The 26,321-nt window shown below is 40.1% G+C and overlaps 1 protein-coding gene across 2 annotated transcripts in view; it reads left to right on the plus strand.

Annotated features, from left to right (window-relative positions):
- The window catches only part of smap1 (small ArfGAP 1), a 338,415-nt gene that overhangs the window by 61,669 nt on the left and 250,425 nt on the right, over window positions 1-26,321 (plus strand). For both annotated transcript variants that reach the window (XM_041188201.1, XM_041188202.1), the window contains exons 3-4: window positions 2,451-2,536; window positions 13,709-13,784. In XM_041188201.1, coding sequence (XP_041044135.1) covers window positions 2,451-2,536; window positions 13,709-13,784 — 162 coding nt within the window. The remainder of the gene's footprint in view (window positions 1-2,450; window positions 2,537-13,708; window positions 13,785-26,321) is intronic.

A 26,321-nucleotide genomic window follows, 5' to 3' on the forward strand; every position in this document is an offset into this window, starting at 1 on the left:
CCACCTTAATTACTTGCTGTACCTGCATATTAACTTTTTGTGACTCATGCATGAGAGCACCTAGATCCCTGTGCACCTCGGAATTCTGAAGCCATTCTCCGTTTAAGTAATACTGTGCTTTTTCATTCTCCTTGCCAAAGTCAACAATTTCACATTTTCCCACATTATACTCCATCTGTAAGATTTTTGCCCACTTACTCAATCTACTTATACCCATCTACAATCTTTGTCCTCTTCTGAACATACTTTCCTACCTATCTATCTTTGTATCATCTGCAAATTTAGCTACCATCCTTCTCTCCCCTCATCTAAGTTATTGATGTAAATTGTAAAAAGTTGAGGCCCCAGCACAGACCCCTGCAGGGGTTTATTGTTTTTACAAGTGTTCCCACCACACTTTTTAAACTGACTGGCCTGTAGTTGCTGGGCTTATCGTTTTTTTTTTTTGGTTCAGGGGTGTAACATTTGCGCATCTCTAGTCCTCTCCCGCCACCCCCTGTATCTTAAGGAGAATTGGAGGATTATAGCCAGTACCTCCACAATTTCCACCCTTGCATCACTAACATCTTCAGATGCATTCCATTTGGTCCTGGTGACTTATCAACTTGCAGTCCAGCCTTTCTGATATCTCCATCAATTTTTAGCCTATCAGTATCTCAATTACTTCCCCTTTCACTATGATTTTAGCAGTATCTGCTTACTTGCTGTGGAGCATAAGCATTAACATAGATCTGTTGAACTGAATTGCCTTTTCTGCTGTACATTGTCATCTAAACAGTACCTTACTGTTTATCCCATTTTAAAAAAGTGAAGCAAAAGGCATTACGTCATATCCGAGGAATGTTGAAAGGGTGCCTCTCTGTTCTGAATTTTGATTGTGTATAGATGGAGCCAGGTCAGTGGTCTTTGCATGGCATCTTTATTGATGCCTCAGTCGTAATAGATCCAAATCAATGTCCAATGGAGAGTCTCTAACTCTCTTCAACCTGGAATTTGTTTGGATGAAACTGATTTTTGGTGTGAAGACCATGGCTCCTTTAAGTGTAATCTGTCAGTTGGGCAGGGCACTTGACTTTGGAACTTGTCCTAACCAAAGCCAAATATTGGAAATAAAATGCAATTTCATGATAAATTTAAAATTCTCAACTTCAGGTTTGGAGTTTTGTTGCAGGAAATAATCATTGACTTACCACTGACTTTGTAATGTTCTGGTAGTACGTTATCAGTACACAGTGTCATGGTCTCGCTTCTGTGTATGTCTTGCACTGATTCACCTTGTTGGGGAGATGTTTGCAGGCTAAACCAACCAGAGTTATTCCCTGTATTGGTTATGCAGTGGTGCTGGCAACAGGTCTACATGTTTAGGCTATTGGAACTAGACTGCCAGACCTGCTGAGTTTTTCCAGGTAATTCTGTTTTTGCTAAAATAATCTTCATTTAAAAAAATTGTGTGGTTATTGAAACCTGACACCATTTTTCAAAATTCTGTTCCAGTCCTTTATCTAAAACAACCAAGGATTGTCAAGGAATGTAGTCTTGTCAATGTTGCCCACATCCCTTAGGAAGAATAATTGACACTTAAATGGTGACCCTAATATTCTGGACAATCCCAGGCTCATTCAAACTGAATCCATAAATAGCCATGGCAAAGCCATGCTTGGAACAACTGTTCTGATATCTGATTACATTTCAAGCATTTTCTGTGTATATTAATCAGGTTAGTTAGAAGCTGATAGAGGGAGAGATAACGTGGCAGTTGTGTGATCTTCAAAATAAAAATACTTGCCGTAAAGCATCTAATGTCCTCTTTACCTTTCCTTTCCTTCTCCATGTGATTTGTCCCTGAACCCAATAAGGAAAGAAAAGTAACAGGCATCAAATGCCATCCAAAGCTGCACAGTGCAGGACAAAATTTCACAACAGAATGGGATAACTGTTCCTTTCAGATGTTTTTCAACTTTTTATTTTCCTTCCTAGTTGAGATGGAACACTCTGTGAGAGTTCAATTGAATGCACATCCTTATCAATCTCACAAGTATGCCATTATGCAAATTTTTTCAGTAGTGCAATTACTGGCTGGCTACTTTTATTTCAACTGTTAAGTCATTTGCGCATAGTCATGATTGTCATTTTGTGGAAAATAAAATCCTAGTTCATTAAGTAGTGTTAATGCATTTCAAAATCCTCATGTCTTTCTTGTTGTGGCCAGGGGACAGAAATCCCCCATTTAGCACATTGTTGATTTTGAAGCTTTGTCCCAGTGCCATCCAGACAGTCAGTCAGTTTTAAAACAATTAAGCATTTCAAGTCCACTATGATACTTGACTACCCTCTGCAATAAAAATAAATCCTTCACAGATATTTCCTTTACTGCATCATGTCACATTGATTATTTTGAGTGTAACAGATGTTTGGGAGAGTTGCTAACTTTGTGGTCTTCTATTTTGCAGTGCATGCAAGATATGGGAAACACCAAGGCTCGACATCTCTATGAGGCAAACCTTCCTGAACATTTCCGGAGACCTCAGACTGACCAGTATCCTTGATGTCTGTTGTATAAAATGAAATTGGTTATCAGTTCATAATGAGTGAATTGAGGTAGTTTCTGCTGGCCTCGGTGTGCAAGATCTGAATTCTATACATGATATTTATATCCTGCAATCTGGAAAAACATCATATTTCTACCTTAGTTCGGATTTCATATAAAAAAGAATTGCATTTATATGGTGTTTTTCACGACTACTGAACGGGTCAAAGCACTTCATAGCGAATGAAGTGCTTTCGAAGTGCAGTCCCTATCGTAATGTAGGAAACATGGTAGGCATTTTGTATACAGAAAACTCCCACTAACAGCGATGTGATAATGATCAGATAATAGTTCCCCGCACCAGCCTTGTGATGTTGATTGAGGGACAAATATTAGCCAAGATATTGGGGAGAACTTCCCAGCTCTTCTTTGAAATAATGCCACCTGGTATATTGCATCCACCCAAGCAGGTTTAATGTCTCAGCCACAGTGCAGTGTTCCTTCAGTACTGCACTGGAGTGTTAGTCTTCATCTTTGTGCTCAAGCCCTGGAGTAGGACTTGAACCTAGAGATTCAGAGGTGAGCGCTGCCAACTGAACCACAACTGATGCACTTGTTGAATTGTTCAGAAATAATTGAATTTGTATTTTAATAGCCTGCATCCATAAATCCTTATGACAAGAGCTGTCCAATGTTATTTGAAAAATCCTATACCATTTTTAACTTTAAATTTGTGTATTTTTCTCATATATACTTTCTCACTAGCTTTCCTGTCTACATCTACCTGCTTCAGGCGCAAATTTCTCAAGAACAGAGATGATAACGTGATCCCTGACATCTGCTAAACTGTGCTTACCTATAATGGCATGGTTTACATGTAGGAATTGACTGACCAGGGAATTGTAAATTCAAATTTCCACCCTTGCAACCTGGCACAGTGCAGCAGAATTCTATTGAGATTTTCTATAACTCCAGTTGCTTTTTGTTTTATGAACAGCTTTTTGTTTTGAAGTTCAGCTACCTGAAATTTACAAAGGAGTTCATTGCTCAAAAGATTTAATGCTTTGATGAGGCATGATTTATTCCAGTCAATGTTTTGAGTTAATTTCTGCTGTGGAATTCCAGAAATGCAGCATAATCTTGTTTTCCAACAATTCAAATACCAAGTATATTTAGCATCTTTAATCTGTTAGAATGGCAAAGCTAAAATAAAATGATTCATTGCAGCACAGCATCAGTGAATGTATGAAAAAGATCTTGGTTTTTACTTTTTTTTTTTAACAGCCTTTTTTTTTTTGTACCCTAAATTTGTGGAAACCTAAATGGAAGCTTAGCATAGAACAGCATTTAATTGTTGCTTGACATGGATAGCTTTAATGAGCATTTCCTTTGCAACATGGATAAATTGTGACCTGAAGCAGAAATCATTTTAGCACAAGCTAATATTTGCACTCCTGATGCCCCAGGATTTGCCACAATAGATTTCTCAAATTAAACTTTGAATTATGCACTGCATTAAAAAAAATTCAGGTCTGCAGTAAAATGTTACACTGAACTTGTGTTTGTTTATGAAGACCTAACTGCAATGAGCAGCTGGTGCTAATTGCATGTTCTAATTTCTGGAGCTATGTTGTCTAGATTAATAATTAGGAAGATGTCTGTTAAGTATCTTTTTAAATGCATGTAATTTGCTTAGCAGGTTGCATTTCTTCAATAATGAATTTGTCCCCCTTTCCTCAGCCCTGTCCCCCACAGCATCACATTTGACTTTTATGAGCAGATTAAGTATTTCATTACATCCTTTGCAGAATTAAGATTTTATTGATTTTGTTGGCTTGTATTAATTTCCTTAATCTAATTTTGAGAGATTCAACTGCTACTTGTAAAAGTTTTTTAAAAAGGAGCAACGATTATTTTGTGATAAATTTTATTGTGCATGTTATGTAATCCCTGTAAATAGAATTACAACTCTGCATTCCCAGAAGATCCAAAACTAATTTTCCTTATTGCTTTTATTCTGTTTTTGTCATTTCTATTAAATTCCACAATTGGGTTTTAGAAAAGTTAATCCATTAAGTATAGAACTTTTTTCCTATTTTCAAAACGATGTTTTTATATCTACAAATTTTTTCTTCAATTCCAGCACTGTGTATGTTTAACTGAATCAGAAAAATCACAGTTCCGGCAACAGTTCAGCATAACAGCTTCGTTTTTGAGACTGAAGTGGAAATCCTAGTTGTAGAATTACAATCAAAATTTAAGTCAAAGAAACTGCCTCAAGCCAGCAGATTAAGAACCTGAATCCTACAAGGAATATAGTAAAATGCTCAAGAATTAATACTCTAAGGGAGGGGAAAAAAGTGCTGGCTGCGAAGCAAATTGCCTGCAGTTAGAAGACAGTTCATGTGCAGGTTTTTGCCAGTTGGCAATTTCAATCAGTCTTCTTTAGGTCATCTGTGGAAGGTGGAAAAAATTGATTGGGAGGCCCCTTTACTCATTGCTAGCATTTTCAACTGTGCAGTGTTATTGACCGTGTCTTCAATATTTTCAAACTAATAGGTGATGGTTTTGGTGTCGGATGGGCTGTACATAGCTGCTTCCTGAAGGAGTCGGTGAAAAATTGGATCCATTTTTGGTTTGGCGTTCTCTTTTTGAAGCAGTTGATGAGCTGCCAGTGTGGAATGCACTCCCCTTCCCAACTGAGTCAGTTCAATTTACCTACAAGGCACAGGCCACTTTTCACTCTTGAATTATGTCAGCACCACGCATCTCAGTTCCCATCTCCCTTAGAATTAATGAGTGCAAACTTCAGCCTCACAAAGTTGGTCTGTTTTTTTGAAATATAAAATCCATCATTCCTTGATGTCTAAAATCTTCACAAACAGTTAAGTTTTTCATTCTCTGTTTTCATTATTAGTTGTGGAATGTTTCCTGTTGGGTTTTCATTACCTATTTCACTAGCTTTTATCTGTCATAATTTACCTTGTGGACTGGATCCACTTTTTGCATGTTTGAAGAGCCTTTGTGCTTGCCTTTGATGCAAATATTCACATCCTGTAAAACCACACTAGTCTCTGTGGCCCTTTTAATCTCTTCATTTGGCCAGAATGAGATTTGATTGTATCCTTGCCAACATTAGTTCTCATTCTACAGAATTACCTGGAAAAACTCAGCAGGTCTGGCAGCATCGGCGGAGAAGAAAAGAGTTAACGTTTCGAGTCCTCATGACCCTTCGACAGAACTAAAAAACTGCCAGTTCTGTCGAAGGGTCATGAGGACTCGAAACGTCAACTCTTTTCTTCTCCGCCGATGCTGCCAGACCTGCTGAGTTTTTCCAGGTAATTCTGTTTTTGTTTTTGTTTTGGATTTCCAGCATCCGCAGTTTTTTTGTTTTTAGTTCTCATTCTCCCTTGTATATTTGTCATTATTATACACCAATTAACACTTACTTATAAAAATCATTTTCATTCTGTTGGTAGGTTCTGACAAATATTTTAGTTTCAACTGTTGATCGCAGAATCTCCTCTTTTCTTATCTAGTGAATATCATTGGGCCATTAATGAATTGTAGGCTTGATATTTAGGTAATTAATATTAGAGTAAAGAATAAGAAATTTTTGAAATGTGTTCAAGAGAACTCCCTTGACCAGAATGTTCTCGGCACAACTAAAAAGGAGGCATTGCTGGATTTGGTGCCAGGAAATGAGGTGGGCCAAGTGGAGCAAGTGTCTGTGTAAGAGTGATCATTGTGTCATAATGTTTAGACAATTAAAGCAGAAGAGGAAGGTACAATTTAAAGTAGAACATCTGAATTGGAAGTCTGCTAATTTCGATGCGATGAGGAGGGACCTAATCAGTGTAAAATGGAACCGAAATTTGACAAAATCTGTCAAGTAACAATAGTGACATTTAAGGAAGAGATGCTTCGGGTACAGGCTGGGTGCCTTCCAACAACGGTGAAAGGTAGGGGAACCAAAAGCAGGGTCCCTTGGATGCAGAAGAAGGTGCAGATTGGTTGTTCAGTAGTACAGGAAACCAATTTCCAATTATCAATCGGACTGGCAGCTTGGCTCGTTTACGCATGCTGGAAGCCGCATATATTCACACACGGAGCCCTGTCCTTTGCAGGCAGAAGGAGCATGTCCACATATTGCACCTTTTTCAACTAAGCAAAAGCTTGGGGACAGCCATTCCTTGGTTCCTTCCCCATGGCAATTCCTTGACCAATCAGAATTGACCTGCCTGATTTGAATTTGAACAATAACTTAGCAGTTGACTGATACCTGCTGCATTTTCCATGGCAACACCTCTACCAGAGTCTACTTTACAGTACGACAGTATCTTTATAGTGCAGAAGGAGGCCATTTGGCCTATCAAGTCTACACTGGTTCTTTGAAAGAGCATTCCACCTAGCCCGACTCCCTTGCCTTATCCCTGTAACCTTGCACATTCTTTCTTTTCGGGTAGTAATCCAATTCCCTTTTTGAATAGCTTGATTGAACCTGTCTCTACCACCCTTTCAGGAAGTTTGTTCCAGACTCCAACCACCCTCTGGGTGAAAAAACTTTTCCTTGTATCACATTTACTCCTTTTGCGAACTATTTTGGATCTGTGCCCTCTTGTTCGTGATGTTCTGCTGAGTGTGAACAGTTTCTCACTATTTACCCTCAGGATCTTGAATACCTTTATCAAGTCTCCTCTCAGCTATCTTTTCTCAAAAGAAAACAGTCCCACCCCCTCCAATCTATCCTCATAGCTATAGTTCTTTATCCCTGGAATCATTCTTGTGAATCTCCTTTGTACTTCCTCTAATCCCTCCACATCCTTCCTCAAGTATGACGCCCAGAACTGAATGCAATGCTCCAAATGAGGCCAAACTGGTGTCTTAAACAAGTTCAACATGATCTCCTTACTCTTGTACTGAAGGCCCCTATTAATTAGGCCTAAGATACTATATGCTTTATTAACTGCTTTCTCAATTTGCCCTTCACCATCTTCAATGACCTATGTACGTATACACCATGGCCCCTTTGTTCCTGCACCTCCTTTAGAGGCTCTCCCTTTATTTTATCCCTGTCTCTCCACATTCTTCCTGCCAAAATAAATCACCTCACACTTCTCTGCATTGAACTTCATCTGCCACTTGTCTGCCCAATCCATCTATATGTATGTGTTCTTTTGAACTTCAAGACCACCCCCCCATCACAGTTGATAACACTTCCAATCTTGGTATCATCTGAAAATTTTGAAATCATGCCCTGCACACCACAGTCTAGGTCATTAATATATATCAGGAAGAGCTATGGTTCCAATACTGAGCCCTGGGGAACTCCACTACAAATCTTCCTCCAATCTGAACAACTATTTATCACTAAGATAAAAGCAAAATACTGCAGATGCTGGAAACTTGAAACAAAAACAAAAATACCTGGAAAAACTCAGCAGGTCTGACAGCATCTGCGGAGAGGAATACAGTTGACGTTTCCAGTCCATATGACTCTTCATCAGAACTAAGGAAAAAGAGAAATGAGATGAAATTTCTCTATTTCCTTAGTTCTGATAAAGAGTCATACGGACTCAAAATGTCAACTGTATTCCTCTCCGCAGATGCTGTCAGACCTGCTGAGTTGTTCCAGGTATTTTTGTTTTTGTTTTAGCTATCTATCACTGCTCTGTTTCGTGTCACTCAGCCAATTTCTTACCTGAGTGTCCGTTTTCCCTTTTATTCCATGAACTAGAATTTTGCTCACAAGTTTGCTGTGTGGCACAATCAAATGCCTTTTGAAAATCCATATACACCACATCAATTGCCAATGAATCTGCACATTCTTCTCACGTAGTATAAATTGTTCCCTTTGTTGTTGGTTATCTTACAATCATATTGTAAGACAAAAATCGTAGACAGAATGTCTTTTTTCCAGCAATACTTAAGATGGCGATTATGATTTTAAAAAAAGGTGTATGATACATGTCAGGTGAGTTCAAGTGAGAACCAGGTCAAACACATTAGCTTGAGAGAGGAGGTGAAGAGGAAAATAAGACTGGCAAAGAGAGAATTTGAGAATTGAATGGCATTCAACATAAGAGGGAACCTAAATGATATGTAAATAGTAAGCAGATAATAAGAGACAAAGAAGGTGATATATGCTTAAATGTACAGGGTAAGGCTTGAATACTTAATGAGCATTTTGCATCCATATTTACAAAGGAAGATGAATCTGACAAAATATCAGTAGAAGTGGAGATGGTAGAGGTAATGGATAGGGTGATTGAAAGTGAGGTGGTGTTAGAAAAGCTAGCTATGCTTATCATAGATAAGGAACCTGGTCTGCATCCAGATGGGTTACATCCCAGGTGACTAAGAGAAGTGGGGGTAGAGATAGTTGAAGGGTGTGTCTTAATCTGCTAATGTTCCCTGGATATATGGGGGAAGTGCCAAAGGATTGGAGAATGGCAAATGCGATACTATATTCAAGAAAAGGTCAAAGGACCTAACTAGCAACTACAGGTTAGTCAGATTAACATCAGTAGTAGGTAAGGTGTTAGAAACCTTTCCCCACTAAGTGAAAAAATGAACAGGCATTCTGAGAGGTTTGAGTTAATTAGGAAGAGCCAGTCCGGATTTGTAAAAGGCAGATTGTGTTTGACTGATCTCTGTTACATCAAAATTCAGTTAGAAGGTTGATGAAAGGAATGTGGTGGATGTTGCCTGTATTGATATCGTAAATAGTTATTTTTCAGACTGGAGGATAGTAGACAGTGGTGTATACATAGAGTTAGTACTAGGAACACGGCTCTTTTTGCTATGTATAGATGAAAGAGTAAAATTTCAAAATTTGACGATGATACCAAACCTGGAGTGGCAGATAGCGAGGATGATACAAATAGCTGCAACAGGTCATAGGCTAGCAGAATGGCAGACAAATAGCAGATGGAAATTAATACTTTTTGGGTGATACATTTTGGCAGAAGTGATAGGGAGAGGCAATATAGACTTTTAATGGCACAGTTCTAAAGAGCATCGAAACTGGATCCTGGGGGTGGCATGTGCCTAATTCTTTGAAAGTGGCAGGGCATATTGAGCAAATCGTTCATAAATGGGATCATGAGTTTCATAAATAGGCATTGAGTACAAAAAAACAGGGATTCTTTATAAAGCTCTGGTTAGGTCACAACTAGAGAATTGTGTCCGGTTCTGGTCACTGTACTTTGGAAGGATGTGTGATGGTCCTTGAAGAGGTGCAGAGGAGATTTACCAGAATGGTTCCAGGGATGAGGGATTTTAGCCACCAGGTTAGGTTGTAGAAACTGAGATTGGTCTCCTTGGAGTAAAGGAGATCAAGGGGAGATTTGTTAAAGGGTTACAGGGTTAACACAGATTGGCGAGGAAAAGCTGTGTTCGCATTGATGCTAATGCTGCCCTGAACAAAGTAAAAATCTGAGTCTATTTCAGCTCACTGACCTTCCCATTTAAACAAGTCTTCCACCCCCCCCCCCCCCCCCCCCCCACTCCCCACCAACCAAAATCCTCCCACAGTCGTTCTCTATTAAATAAAACCGAACAAAATGGAGTTATCACATATGGAAATTAACAGGGAGAAAAAGAGACAAAAAAAATATTGCATGAAAAATGGTGAAGTAACACTAAAGTAAAAACTTGATGACTCTGTCTCTAAAGCTCCCTGTAGTTATCTGAAAATGTTCCTTCAACTTCAATTCACCTACTCTGTAATGCTAGTGAACCTTTTTTTGAACAGTAACCAGGGTGTGGCATTTTCAAATACGTGTGCTTGGGCACTTTTATGTTGTAGACCTGCATTTAGAGGAGCTAAATTGAAATGGTTCACTTTTGCATAGGAACCTTAATGGATAATGGATGAGGATTGAGCTATCACTTTAAAAAATGGTGATTTCAGAGAAACCATAAACATAACTTTGGAAGGCCATTTAATTGATGAAGAAATATACAATGTGATCCTGTTGACTTTGGAATTGACAAACGATTCACCAGAAATGTAAGAGCAGACTTTGAAATGGATAATGCTGATAAAAAATATCACCCTTTGAATGTGAATAGCTATAGCCATGAAGTAAGCCGGGTGTCTATCCTTCAGTTACTGATATAAGAGCAGTGGGGCAGTATTTGGGAAAGGGGAGGAGGATGATAGGTGCTCCCAGTGGAAGTCTGGAACACTCTTCTTGCAATTGATGCTAGTTAATTTTAACTGTTTGATCAATTCTGTTATCCAAAAGTATTAAGGGATATGGGTGCATAGAATCAGGTCGCAGATCCACCATGATTTTATTGAATGGCACATCAGGCTCGAGCAGCTAAATGATCCACTCCTGTTCCTCTTCTGAGAAAGCTCAGAGGTGGCTAGATATTAAGGAGTTTGTCAGGGTCAATTTAGAGACTATGTTATCAGTCGTGGAGCAGTTCAAAACTAGTGGTCAGAAATGTAAGTAACTAATAAATCCAATTAGGAACTCGAGAAACTTCTCTCTCCTCCATAACATCCAACTGTTAAATTGATGCCAAGCTTTTTGCGCTTCACTCTACATTTTGAGTTGTATTTTATAAAAGGTTTTTCTGGTGACATCAGGACTAAACTCCTCGTTTCAGTTTGAATTTATGCTCTCTCATCCTACAATCACAGTTTAATTCAATGTAATTGATGAAATTTAACATCCTGGACTTAACGTCTGGTCCCTTCATTGCCACCTTTCAAGATTGAACAGCTCAATTTTTTTTGCTCTTTCGGGGATCAGTCTCATGGCTGTTTTACACCGTCTACAGGATTTCATTGTCTTGTGTCTGATCAAATCTTGGCTGGTAAGAAGACTGGACTATTTGAATATGGCATATTGTGACTTGTAGTCTACTGATTTTAGCTGTATAGTTCAGTGTTCCATTTACTGCCATGACCAGAAATGTTAAATTATAGAGCCTACTAAAATATCTGCCTTCCAACTGCACCTTCAGCTATTATAACTAGCTTCTCCTCTAAACTGCACAGATGCACAGCCTTGCAGCATTCGGTTATGTGCCACATGGGTTAAACAAGCCACACATAAACAATGGTCTCTTTAAGATGTGTGCAGGTGTGGTAATCTTAAAGGGACTCTGCAGTGCAACAAATGGGCTATGCACAGCGAAGATATTAGAATGAACATTACTTGCAACTCTGTATGATACACTATTCATCATCTTTTTAACTCTGCACTATGTTAATTCATTAAAAAGTTTTGCCTTCCACTGAGCTGCCTACTTGCATTATTTGGCTCACTTAAAAAGTTTTCAGTTGTTTCCTCATTCTGTACTGTTGCTCCTAGTGTGACACTGGATTTAAATTTGATCAGTTTGCAATGAGTTTTTGAACCTAGCTTGTTATGAGTGCACAGGGAAATTGTGCAATGGATCCAGGTCTGGACTGATCTCAGCTTGATACTGAATATGTCATGGGATCTGGTTTTAATCTATGAAAGCAAAATTTTGCAGGTGTTGAGAAAGTTTTAAAAAAAAATGCTCGGCACACTTTAAGTCAGCAGTAACAGTGAAGAGAACATATGTTAATGTTTTGGCGTGGATAATTTACTAAAATTTCTTAGACCTGTGTAACTGTTGAAGAGTTAAAACTGAGTAGGTAGCCGAGATGGCTTTTTTTGAGCTGACTGGAATTTGTCATTGTGTATGTCTAATTTTCTCCTGTTATTTAACTGAAGTATTTGAACCAAAGTCAGCACTCCATGCTGCTTGAAGATGGTCAGAACTTGCCATACTTACAGACATACAAAACATAGACTAATTTAGTTTCCGGCGATACAAAAATCATAATTGAATAGCTCGTACATATAAATTGCAATGGCCACAATTTTTTTTAGGTATTAAATGGCTCCTGATCAGCATCCTGGCCACTTTGATGTTGTTTTCTCCAACTAAATATTGGGAATATCGCCTTTGTCTTTGCTCTCTGCTACAAATTTTGTTTCCAGCCACCAATTCCACCCCTCCCTGGCAATTGTATGAGGCTGAACCAGACTGTTTGCAACCTTGGTGTCACATTTGACCCCGAGATGAACTTCTTGCCACGTATCAGTGCTACCACTAAGACTGCCTATTTCCATCTCCATAATATTGCCTTACCCTACTGTGTCAATCTGCTGCTTTTAAAAAAAAAAATCTTCTACACCTTTGTTGCCTCTAGATTTGTATTCCAATGCATTTCTGGTCGACCTCTCGTAATATCATATTCTATCCTCTGTAAGCTTGAGGCCATCCAAATTCTGCTGCCCATGTCCTAAATCTCACCAAATCTTATTCACCCATCACTCCTGTGCTCACTGACTTACACTGGCTCGCAGTTAAGCAATGCTATGATTTTTAAAATTCTCAATTAAAATTAGAAAATGCTGGAAAAACTCAGGTCTGGCAACATCTGTGGAAGAGAAACAGAGTTAACATTTGGAGGCTTATGTGACTCTTCATCAGAACCCTATTAAAATTCTCATCCTTATTTCCAAATTCTGTCACAGGCATGCCCCTCCCTTTGTCTGTAATCTCCTCCAGCCCCACAATCCTCCAATCTGCGGTCCTCCAATTCTTTCCTCTTGCACATCCCCGATTTTAATTGGGTCATTCACCGCCTCTAAGAAACTCCTTAAACCTACCTCTTTGATTAAGTTTTTTTGTCATCTTCCCTAAAGTCTCTTTATGACTTGGTGTTATGCTTTATATTGCTCTTGTAAAGTATCTTAGGATATTTTATTACATTAAAGATGTTTTATAAGTATCAGTTGTTGTGACCACCATTAAAATAAGTTAACTAATCAGGACACTGAGAACCCATTTGGTTAGTAGTATAGCTGGAAACATGAAGTCTGTCAGAGCAAACATTTTTTAAAAAGTGCATTGTTTTCCTTTAACAGACGTTGAGGTGTAATTTCACTAGAAAGTACTCAACTTATAATTAAAGGTGAAGAAAAGCCTAAGCAAATTTTATTGGGTACCAAAGGGATGTTTTAGCAATAAGAGAATTATGTTTTTGAAGTTAGACTTAAGACTCATTGAAAATGTTAGTAATGCATAGCTGAATTTGATTCCAGTTTTATTCAGAAATCATTTCTATTGTTTGAAATGCTCCCTTTGTTTAAAAAATACTTTCCTTGATTGAATATTTCTCAGAGCTGTAGAATTTTTCATCAGAGACAAATATGAAAAAAAGAAGTACATGGATAAAAATGTCAACAATGGAATCACAGTAAGTACTACTATATATCCTAGCCTGAGACTTTCTTTAAACCTCAAGTTCTTAAGTAGCTGTTTGAAAAGGTTTCTTTTTGCTGCGGTCCCTGTAGAGATTGCAGTCATTTTACAATAGGGTGATTCAAATCAGATGTGATCACAATGTTTATGCTGAGATTGGTGCCTAGATGGTATTAAATTACCAGCCCAATACTTGTAATTTTGCCAGTACACAGAAGTTGGAGGGCAAGCACATCCAATTTTAAAGTCTATAGTGCCAGATTCAAATCTTCAGTTCATAGATCAGCTAGAACACTCTTTGGAATTGCTTCCTTAAGCCTGTCTGCCTTTCCACTTCCTTCCTTCCTTTAAGATCCTGCTTAAAACCTACCTTCAATTGAGTGTTTGATCACATCTTGTAAAGTCTCCTTTAGTTGGCCTATTTTTCTTTTGCGATTCTATGAAAAGAATGAATTTGCATTTTATATTATGCCTTTCACAAACTCCCAGGCATTCAAAAGCACATCATAGTCAATTAAGTACTTTAAGCATTATCATTATTTTATTATGACTCTGTTTTATTGACACCAAAGAAAATACTGCAAATGTTGGAAATCTGAAATAAAAACAAAACACTGTAAATATTCAGAAGCTCTGGCTACATTTGTAGAGAGAGAAACAGTTAATGTTTCAGGTTAATAAGCTTTCATCAAAACTGGGGAAATTAAGATATGTAAGTGCCCAGTCAAAAAGATGAGCTGCTGATCCTTGAGCTTGATTTGAGCTTCCTTGGACCTCTGCAGGAGGCCAAGGACAGAAGTCAGAGAATTGGGTTGAGAATTAAAATGACAGGTAACTGGAAGCTCAGGGTCATGCTTGCGGACTGAATGGAAGTGTTGCACAAAGCAATAACCCCAATCTGTGTTTGACTTCCCCAGTGCAGAGCAGCCCACATTGTGAGCAGTGAATACAATATACTAAATTGAAAGAAGTGCAAGTAAATTACTGCTTGACCTGGAAAGGAGTGTTTGGGGCCTTGGATTGTGGAGAGGGTGGAGGTAAAAGGGCAACTGTTGCCTGTCCTGTGCTTGTATGAGGAGGGGATGTTGGGGATGACTGTGGAGTGTATCAGGGCATTGCAGAGGAAGTTCCTTTTTGGAATACTGAAAGGAGAGGTGGTGGAAATGGCAGAGGATGATCCATTGAATATGGAGACCTTTCATCAGAACATCGACCTGTGCCCCAACTTAAAATTCCCCTTGCCACTGCCATTGGGTTTTGCAAATAGAGGGCTATGTGTTGGCCTGCTATGCTATATTGCAGCATCTGTACTGTAGTCACTGTCACCTTCAGGTGAAGATTTAAATTGTAGTTTCCTGTATTGGATAAATACCCTTTCTTCCTGGCAAGATTAGGCTACATAGATTGGTAATGGTTAACATTTTCAAAACTCTCCGGCCTGGACTGTTTTTTCCAGGGGTCTCAAAAGTTGTATTAAACAGCACCAATTGAGAATGCTGGGAAATTAACATGCAAGACTGTCCTCATTAGGATGGGTGTATGAAAATTGTAGTCAAATGCAGTTCACGTTCTTGGCCCACTTACGTCCACCAAGAAAGAAAAACAGATGCTCTTTTAGGTTTTATGGTAATGCTATTTGTTAATCACATAACTCTTGAGACAAAAATAATAGTATGTTAAGAAGGCTGAGGAACACATTGGAGTTGCCTTCAGCAATTACCCATGTAATACATTTCCTGTTGCAAAGTGGAGTTTGTCTGCAAGTAGGATTGCATTATTGCAACATGTCAAAAGCTTTGAAACTTCAAAATGCACCAGCATATTAATGAATGCTGACACAATTGCTAAATGCTTGTTGCCAAGATGAGACATTGTGACTTTAATTTCAGTTTTGTTCATGTTTTGATCTCTTGCTACAGCATGCTTTTATTTTTTGACAACCTCAAAAGTTTAGCTTTTGTTTTTCCCGCAATACTAGATTAGTATTGGTCATGTCATTGTCAGGAAAGATAGGAGGGAGCTGTGAGGTGGTATGGGAAAGACGGGACTCGGAAGGAAATGTCCATAAAGGATTCCATCATTATGATGCCTTTGGGATTGCATTAAGACAGAATCCCTAAAGATAGTGTGATGGAACCCATGATGTCAAAGCTTGTATTATTTTGAGGCAGACCCTTAATCAAGAAAGGAAGCAGAGAAAGAAACTGGCAGGGTCAGTTTGCTAAAGAAACCAAAACTTGTGGGTAGATGGAAAGTTGAGTAGACAGTTGAGGCTGCTTTAGAAGGCTGCAGAACCATCCAAGCGGAATATTAAGCAGTTGGCATCCAGGGGTGCTGTACAGGCGAGCTGAAGAAGCCAAAGGCTAGATCCAGAAGCTGAGAAGTTGTGGTCCCTGTTGTTGTTTGAAGATAACATTAGATCTATACCATCGAGACCAGTTTGAGGAAGTTCTCCAAACGTATACTGGTTCTGGTGAAGATTCTGCATTTGGAATGCTGGTTACGTGCTGCTGTCAGCTGGGGATCAGGTTAAGCCCTAGAAGGACAGAAGCTGAAATTAAGGAAGATGAGAGTTTTGAAGGATTCTGTGACTGAGTTTGATGAGCAAAATGCAGTGGACTGCTGAGTTAATTCCTAACACCTGTCCTAGTTGTAACTCATTTATGCAATTTCTAGTTTATAATTGACCTCAATTTGCCTGTTAATTCATGTTTAACTTGTGATTCTGGATGTTAGAGCATAGGAGGTTATCTAAGTATTTAATGTTTGCTTTGTTTGATTCTTATCTAATAAAAATTCTTCTGTTTTCAAGCTGTGGAATCTTGTGGCTTCATTCTTTTAGTAAATAACTGGGATTTTAGATTCCTTTTTTAAAAGATAAAGTTACTGGTCTCGACCAAAATTGTAACTATAGAATGAAGAAATTAGAAGGAAAATGGTTCAATTCTCTGTATCCAATACAGATCACAAACAAGAGTGTGGCGATAATAGGAAATTGCAGGTTAATCAGAGGAGCAGAGTGGGGCTAGAAGCTGGTGAGAGTGAGTGAGAATTCAAAGGAAACTTTGGGGCTGGCTATTGCAATCTGTAGATCAGAGTCACATTCGTAAACAAATCAAGGTGTGATCACATCACAGAATGAGATGGGAGATTGGCTGGTCAGTGCTTCCTATTATCTTACCTAAATTATGTAATTTCAGTTGAATGAGTACAACATAATTTGAAGTTAATTTTCTTTCTTACATATATATTAACTAGAAGCATTAAAAGTTAATTAGGAAAATAATTAGTTGTTTAAAACAAAGTCATGAGTTGATTGGCTGAGTACAGTTAGGGACAGAGTCTAAACAATAGGTGGATTAGAAACATAGAAATGTAGAAAATAGGAGCAGGAGTAGGCCATTCGGCCCTTCGAGCCTGCTCCGCCATTCATTATGATCATGGCTGATCATCCAACTCGATAGCCTGCTCCCGCTTTCTCCCCATATCCTTTGATCTCTTTTGCGCCAAGAGCTATATCTAACTTCTTCTTGAAAACATACAATATTTTGGCCTCAACTACTTTCTGTGGTAGCAAATTCCACAGGGTCACCACTCTGGGTGAAGAAATTTCTCCTCATCTCAGTCCTAAATGGTCTACCCCGTATCCTCAGACTGTGCCTCAGTTCTGGACTCCCCCACCATCGGGAACATCCTTCCTGCATCTACCCTGTCTAGTCCTGTTAGAATTTTATAGGTTTCTATGAGATCCCCCCACATTCTTCTGAACTCCAGCCAATATAATCCTAACTGACTCAATTTCTCCTCATATGTCAGTCCTGCCATCCCAGGAATCAGACTGGTAAACCTTCTCTGCACTCCCTCTATAGCAAGTACATCCTTCCTCAGATATGGAGACCAAAACTGCACACACTATTCCAGGTGTGCTCTCACTAAGGCCCTGTATAATTGCAGCAAGATGTCCCTGCTTCTGTACTCGAATCCTCTCACTATGAAGGCGAACGTACCATTTGCTGCCTTTACTGCCTGCTGCACCTGCATGCTTATCTTCAATGACTGGTGTACGAGGACACCCAGGTCTCGTTGCACGTTCCCCTCTCTGCCTTCCTGTTTTTGCTACCAAAGTGGATAATCTCACGTTTATCCACATTATACTGCATCTGTCATGCATTTGCCCACTTACTCAGCTTGTCCAAATCACAATGAAGCATCTCTGCATCCTCCTCACAGCTCACCCTCCCACCCAGCTTTGTGTCATCTGCAAATTTGGAGATATTACATTTAGCTCCCTCATCTAAATCATTAATATATATTGCGAATACTGGGGTCCCAGCATCGATTCCTGCGGTATCCCACTAGTCACTGTCTGCCATTCAGAAAAAGACCCTTTTATTCCTACTGTTTCCTGTCTGCCAACCAGTTTTCTATCAACTTCAACACGCTACCCCCAATCTCATGTGCTTTAATTTGACACGCTAATCTCTTATGTGGGACTTTGTCAAAAGCCTTCAGAAAATCCAAATAAACCACATCCACTGGCTCCCCCTCATCAACTCTACTAGTCACATTCTCCAAAGATTCCAGTAGATTTGTCATGCATGATTTCCCTTTTGTAAATCCATGCTGATTCTGCCACTGTTTTCCAAGTGCTCAGCTATTAAATCTTTTACAATGGACTCTAGAATTTTCTGCACTACCAATATCAGGCTGACTGGTTTATAATTCCCTGTATTCTCTCTCCCTCCCTTTTTAAATAGTGGGGTTACATCAGCTACCCTCCAATCTGTAGGAACTGCACCAGAGTTTGTAGAATCTCAGAAGATGACCACCAATGCATCCACTATTTCTAGGGCCACTTCCTTAAATACTCTGGGATGCAGATTATCAGGCCCTGGGGATTTATCGGCCTTCAATCCCATCAATTTCTTCAACACCATTTTCCTACTGATACTGATTTCTTTCAGTTCCTCCCTCTCACTAAACCCTGTGTTCCCCAACATTCCTGGTATGTTATTTGTGCCCTCCTTTGTGAAGACAGAACCAAAGTATATACTTAGTTGGTCAGCCATTTCTTTGTCCCCCATCATAAATTCCCCTGTTTCTGACTGTAAGGCACGAACATTTGTCTTCAATCTTTTTCTCTTCACATACCAATGGAAACTTTTAGTCAGTTTTTATGTTCCCCACAAGCTTACTCTCTGTTTTTCCCTTCTTAATCAATCCCTTGGTCCTCCTTTGCTGAATTCTGAAGTGCTCCCAATTGTTAGGTCTTGTTTTTTCTGGCCAAATTGTATGCCTCTTCCTTGGATTTAATATTGTCTCTAATTTCCTTTGCAAGCCATGGTTTGGCCACCTTTCCTATTTTACTTTTATGCCAGACAGGAATAAACAATTGTTGCAGTTCACCCATATGCTCTTTGAATGTTTGCCATTGCCTAGCCACTGTCACCCCTTTAAGTAACGTTTCCCAATCCATCATAGCCAACTTGCGCCTCATACCATCGTAGTTTCCTTTAAGATTTAGGACCTTGGTCTCAGAATCAACTACGTCACTCTCCATCTTGATGAAGAATTCTATTTATATGGTCGCTCATCCCCAAGGGACGTCGCACAACTGGATTGCCAATTATTCCTTTCTCATTACACAATACCCAGTCTAGGATGGCCTGTTCTCTAGTTGGTTCCTCAACATATTGGTCCAGAAAACCATTCCGTATATGCTGTAGGAATTCCTCCTCTACGGTATTGTTCCTAATTTGATTTGCCCGATTTATATTCAGATTAAAGTCACCCATAATTACAGATGTTCCTTTATTGCATGCATCTCTAATTTCCTGTTTAATGTCATTCCCAACATCGCCACTACAGTTTGAGGGGTCTATATATAACCCCCACTAACGTTTTTTGCCCCTTAGTGTTTCTCAGATCTACCCATACAGATTCCACATCGTCGGAGCTAATATCCTTCCTCACTATTGCGCTAATTTTCTCTTTATCCAGCAATGCAACTCCATCACCTTTTCCTTTTTGCCTGTCCTTCCTAAATACTGAATAACCCTGGATGTTCAGTTCCCATTCCTGGTCACCCTGAAGCCATGTTTCCATAATTCCCGACTATATCATACCTGTTTATATCTGTTGGTGTGGTTACTTCATCCACTTTATTGCGAATGCTCCTCACGTTAAGGCACAAAGCCTTAAGGCTTGTCTTTTTAACATTACTTGTCCCGTTCCCACTATTTTTCACTGAGGCCCTGTTTGATTCTTGTCCTTGATTTCTCTGCCTATCACTTTTCTTATTCTGCTTTCTGTCTTTTGTTCTTGTCCTTGATTCCCCCTCCTCTGACTCCTTGCATAGGTTCCCATCCCCCTGCCATTTTAGTTTAAACCCTCCCCAACCACTCTAGCAAATATTCCCGGTCATGTCCAGGTGTAACCCGTCCAGTTTGTACTGGTCCCACCAACCCCAGAACCGGTCCCAATGTCCCAGGAATCTGAAACCCTCCCCCTCACACCATCTCATCAGCCACGTATTCGTTTGATACGTCCTGCTATTACTCTGACAAGCACGTGTGGCACTGGTAGTAATTCCGAGATCACTACCTTTTGAGGTCCTACTTTTCAACTTATTTCCTAACTTCCTATATTTTGCTTTTAGGACCTTATTCCTTTTTTTTTTTAACCTATGTCGTTTGTACCAATGTGTACCACGACCATTGGCTGTTCATCCTCCCCCTTCAGAATGTCCTATTGCCGGTCTGAGACACCCTTGACCCTAGCACCAGGGAGACAACATATCATCCTTGAGCCTTGTTTGCGATCACAGAAACGCCTATCTATTCCCCTTACGATTGAATTCGGCCGTCCGTCCCCCCCCCCCCCAAACAGTATCCAAAGCGGTATATCTATTTTGCAGGGGAAAAGCCACAGGAGATTTCTTTACTGCCTGCCTAGCCCTTTTGCTCTGCCTGGTGGTCACCCATTCCCTTCCTGCTTATGGACTCTTAGCCTGTGGTGTGACCACCTCTCTACACGTGCTACCCACGATACTCTCTGCCTCATGGATGCTCCACAGTATCCCCAGCTGCCACTCCAGCTCCGAAACCTGGGCTTCCAGGAGCTGCAGTTGGAGACACTTCCCGCACACATGCTGGCCCTGGGCACTGGAAATGTTCCCGGCTTCCCACATAGAGCAGGAGGAGCACACCACTGCTTTGAGCTCTCATGCCATGACTTATCCCTTTAAATTAAATTAAAACTTTTGGAAGATATTTAATATTAAATAATATCATTTACTCTCGGGCCCTTCTTCCCTGCTCCTCCTCGTTACAGAAAATAGCCCTTACAAATGATGAACCACAAAATAAGATCTTAAAAACGAAGAGATAAAAGTAGTAAATACTTACCCAACCGTACTCTCAGTACTCAAAGGATCACCTCGCTCCTTCCTCACCGAACCCCAACTTAAGCACTCTACTGCAGCACTCCAGTGCAGACAAACTCAGCACTGTAAGATTGAGAAACATTAAATAATTAATAACAAGGAACAAGTGAGTAGCTGGTGAATCCTATCTTTCTTCTAAAAGTAAGGTTTATTACTATTAGTAAGATGTATTAATTATTGGTAGGATTTATCAGGTAAGATTTGATTAGTACTGGTAAGTTTTAGTAACAAGATTTTTCATGATGGTAACTTTTATCAATATTAGCAAGGTTAATTAATATTAGTAAAGGATTATTAGCAGTAGTATGAGTTGATTAGCTGGCGAATAGTGCTGGTAGGGCAGAGTCTTAACAAATGGGAGTTTAAAAATGTTGAATATTAAGTAGCAAGTGAGTAGCTGGTGAGTCTTATATGTTAGTTTTAAGAAAGATTTATTACTAAAGTATTAGTTTGGATTTATCTGTATCAGTGTGGATTTATGATAAGGTCTATTAGTATTGTAAGGTTTATTAGCAGTAACAAAATTAATAAATACAGGAATGGCAGGGCTGCTCTAACATCTGGGGTGCACACCCTGTGCTATGTTGGAACTTGAAGCTCTGGGTTTTGGAACTTGAGCAGCAGCTGGTATCACTGTGGTGCATCTGTGAGGTTGAGAGCTTCATGGATAGCGTGTTTATAGATGTGGTCGCCCTGCAGTAAGAGTATGAAGAGAGGGGGGATGGGTGACCATCAGACAGTCAAAAAGAAACAGCAGTGCAGGACTCCCCTGAGTGCACCTCTCACTCCAACCAGCATTCAGTTCTGAAAGCGGATGAGAGCAATGGTTCATCTAGGGTGGAATACCAAAGTGCACAGAATACTGAGTGAGATAAATAACACTAAAGAACATAAGAACATAAGAAATAGGAACATGAGCAGACCATTTGGGCTTGCTCCGCCATTCTAAAAGATCGTAGCTGATCCTCTTGTGCTTCGATTTCCACATTCCCATCTAACCCCGATAATCTTTGATTCCCTTGCCTAACAAGAATCTTATCTGCCCCTGACTTAAAAATATTCATTGACCCCACCTCCACCACTTTCTGAGGTTAAGAATTCCAAAGTTGCACAACCTTCAGAAAACTTTTCTCCTCATCTCTGTCCTAAAAGGGCAACCCCTAATTTTAAAACAATGCCCCGTAGTTCTGTACTCACCCACAAGAGGGCAACGGGCTGTTGAGTGAGGTGAGGGAGGAGATAGCAGGGGCACTGGCAATAATTTTCAATACCTCTCTGGCCACAGGAGAGGTGCCAGAGGACTGGAGGACAGCTAATGTGGTACCGTTATTCTAGAAGGAAGAAAGGGATAAACCAGGGAACTACAGGCCTGTCAGTCTAACCTCAGTGGTGGGGAAACTATTGGAAGCAATTCTGAGGGACAGAATTAATCTACACTTGGAGAGGCACGGATTAATCAAAGACAGGCATGGTCTAGTTAAGGGGACATCATGTCTGACCAATTTGATTGAATTTGTTGAAGAGGTGACCGGGTGCGTAGATGAGGGCAATGCATTTGACGTAGTCTACTTGGGCTTCAGCAAGGCTTTTGATAAGGTCCCGCATGGGAGACTGTTAACGAAGGTAAGAGCCCATGGGATCCAAGGCAATTTGGCAAATTGGATCCTGAATTGGCTGAGTGGCAGGAAGCAGAGGGTGATGATCAAGGGGTATTTTTGTGACTGGATGCCTGTGTCCAGCGGGGTTCCACAGGGATCGCTGTTGGGTCCCTTACTGATTGTGGTATGTATAAACGGTTTAGACTTGAATATAGGAGGGTTGATCAGTAAGTTCGCGGATGACCTGAAAATTGGTGGGGTAGTAAATAGCACGGAGGATAGTCTTAGATTGCAGGAGGATATAGACGGGCTGGTCAGATGGGCTGATCAGTGGCAAAAGGAATTTAATCCGGATTAAGTGTGAGGTGATGTACTTGGGCAGGACAAACAAGACACAGGAATACATGAGTGGTAGCACCCTGGGAAGTACCGAGGATCAGAGGGAGCTTGGTGTGCATGTCCGCCGGTCCCTTAAGGTAGCGGAACAGGTAGATAAGGTGGTTAAGAAAGCACATGGGATACTTGCCTTTGTTAGCTGAGGCATAGAATATAAGAGCAGGGAGGTTATGCTGGAACTGTATAAAACGCTGGTTAGGCCATAGCTAGAGTATTGCATGTAGTTCTGGAATCCGCATTATAGAAAGGATGTGATTGCACTAGAGAGAGTGCAGAGGAGATTTGCCGGGATGTTGCCTGGGCTGGAAAGTTTTATTTATGAGGAGAGATTGGATAGACTGGCATTATCTTCTTTGGAGCAGAGGAGATTGAGGTGTATAAAATTGAGGGGCATATATAGGGTAGACAGGAAGAAACTTTTCCCCTTGCTGGAGGGATCAATGACCAGGGGGCATAGATTTAAGGTAAGGGGCAGGAGGTTTAGAGGGGATTTGAGGAAGAATTTTTTCACCCAGAGGGTGGTGGGATTTTGGAACTCACTGCCTGAAAGGGTGGTTGAGGCAGAAACCCTCATAACATTTAAGGAGTATTTGGATGTGCACTTGCGATGCCATGGCATACAAGACTATGGGCCTAGTGCTGGAAAATGGGATTAGAATAGTTAGGTACTTGTTTGACCAGTGCAGACTTGAACCTCTGATATTATCCTTTCGGCATTCACCTTGTCAAGGCCATTCAGAATCTTGTGTACTTCAATCAAATCACCCCTCACTCTTAACTCCAGTGGAAACAGACCCAGTCTGTCCAACCTTTCCTCATAAGACAACCTACTGCAGGTATCAATGTAGCAAGCCTGCTTTGAACTGCCTCCAATGCATTTACATCCTTCCTTAAATAAGACCAAAACTGCACACAGTATTTGAGGTGCAGTCTCACCAATGCCCTGTATAAATGAAGCATAACACCCTTCCTTTTATGTTCAATCCCTCTCATAATAAAAGAGGAAATAGTAAGTTATTAGGTGGGGTCAGGGTAAGGAAGAAAGTAATGAAGTCTAAATAAGGATTAATGTGCATGTGTGTGAATGCGTGGAGTGTGTTAATAAGATTGGTGATTTAGAGGCATAAATTACCATCCGGAAATATGATGTGGCTATAATGAAGACTGGGCTGTAAGCAGGGCATGACTGAGTGTTAAATATTTCTGGGCACAAGGTGTTCAGGGAAGATGGGAAAAGGGGAGAGGCGGCAGGATTGATTAAAGAGAGCACCGCAGTGCTGGAGAAAGGATGTCCCAGAGGGATCAAGCACAGAATCTATTTGGCTAGAACTAAGGGCCAAAAAGGTGCAATTGCATTGCTTGGTGTAGTCTGTAGGCCACCAACTAGTGGAAAGGATGTGGAGGAACAAATTTGCAAGAAAATTAGAGAGGTGCAAAAATTATAGAGTAGTTATATTGGGGGACTTTAATTATCTGAATATATACTGGGATAGTAGTAGTGTAAAGGGCAAAGCAGGACAAGTGTCCCTAGAGTGTGTTTAGGAACATATTTTACAGCAGTATGTTTCCAGTCTAATGAGAAAGGAGACATTGCTAGACCTGGCTCCTGGGAATGAGGTGGACCAAGTGTCAGGAGAAAATTTAGGAGACAATGATCATTGTATTATAAGGTTTAGGCTAGCTTTAGAAAAGGACAAAAAATAATGCGAATAAGAATAATGAGCATGGGGAAATCCAACTTCAGTGGGATAGGAAAGGATCTGCGCCGAATAAATGGGAGTGAGAGATTGGCAGGAAAATCGGTAGCTGAACAATGGGCTACGTTCAAAGTAGAGTGAGTTCAGGCGTGGTCAAGGTATATTCCTACAAGGGGAAGGTAGGGCAAACAGATCCACAGCTCCTAGGATTACAAAAGAGATATAGATTATGAATAAAAAGTGTGCTCATCACAGATGTCAGGTGGATAATTCTTTAAATTCATTGAGGGGATGTGGGCATCGCTGGCAAGGCTAGCAGCTAACATAGGGGAATCAAAAAACCTTCTATTGATATATTAGTAGTAAAAGGGTGGGAAGAGGAGGAGTGGGGCTGATCAGGGACCAAAAAGGAGATTTATACAAAGAGGCAGAGGGCATAATTGAGGTATAAAATGAATTCAGACTCTAGAATGTGTAAAATTGCGTGGTGGTGCTACTGGATAGGCTGTCTGCACTTAGTTTCTAAGGCACAAGGACTGGGTGAGACACATCAAAGGATTCAGGGAAGTGCGTGGAAATTGCGGAGGCACTTGCCATAATTTTCCAGTCTTCCTTAGACTCGGGTATGGTGCCAGAGGACTGGAGAATTGCAAATGTTGTACCCTTGTTTGAAAAAGGTTGTAAAGATAAGCCCAGAAACTATAGACCAGTCAGTTTAACTTCGGTGGTGGGGAAACTTTTAGAAACAATTTGGGCCAAAATTAATAGTAACATGGACAAATGCGCATTAATTAGGGAAAGCCAGCATGGATTTGTTAAGGGAAAATTGTGTTTAACTAACTTGCTGGAGCTTTTTTGAAGAGGTAACAGGCAGTTGATGAGGGTAATGCTGTTGATGTCGTGTACATGGACTTCCAAAAAATATTTGATACAGTGCTGTACAACAGACCTGTGAGCAAAGTTATAGCTCATGGAATAAAAAGGACAGTAGCAATATGGATATAAAATTGGTTGATTGATAGGAAACAGAATAGTGGTTGATGGATGTTTTTTGTGCTGGAGGATGGTTTGTCGTAGAGTTCCCCAGGGATCAGTGTTGGGACCCTTGCTTTTCCTGGTTATATATTAATGACCTAGACCTTGGTGTACAGGGCACAATTTCTGAATTTGTGGATAATACAAAATTTGGAAGCATTGTGAACTATCAGAAGGATAGTATAGAACTTCAAAAGAATACAGACAAGTTGGTGGACAGGTGGCAGATGAAGATCAATGTGAAGTGATTTGTTTTGTTAGGAAGAACATGGAGAGGCAAAATAATAGGTACAATTCTAAAGGGAGTGCAGGAGCAGAGGGCTCTAGGTGTGTGTAAATGTGCATAAGTCACTAAAAGTGGC

Source organism: Carcharodon carcharias, chromosome 5 (assembly GCF_017639515.1).
Source record: "Carcharodon carcharias isolate sCarCar2 chromosome 5, sCarCar2.pri, whole genome shotgun sequence".
In the NCBI taxonomy this organism is placed as follows: Eukaryota; Metazoa; Chordata; class Chondrichthyes; order Lamniformes; family Lamnidae; genus Carcharodon; species Carcharodon carcharias.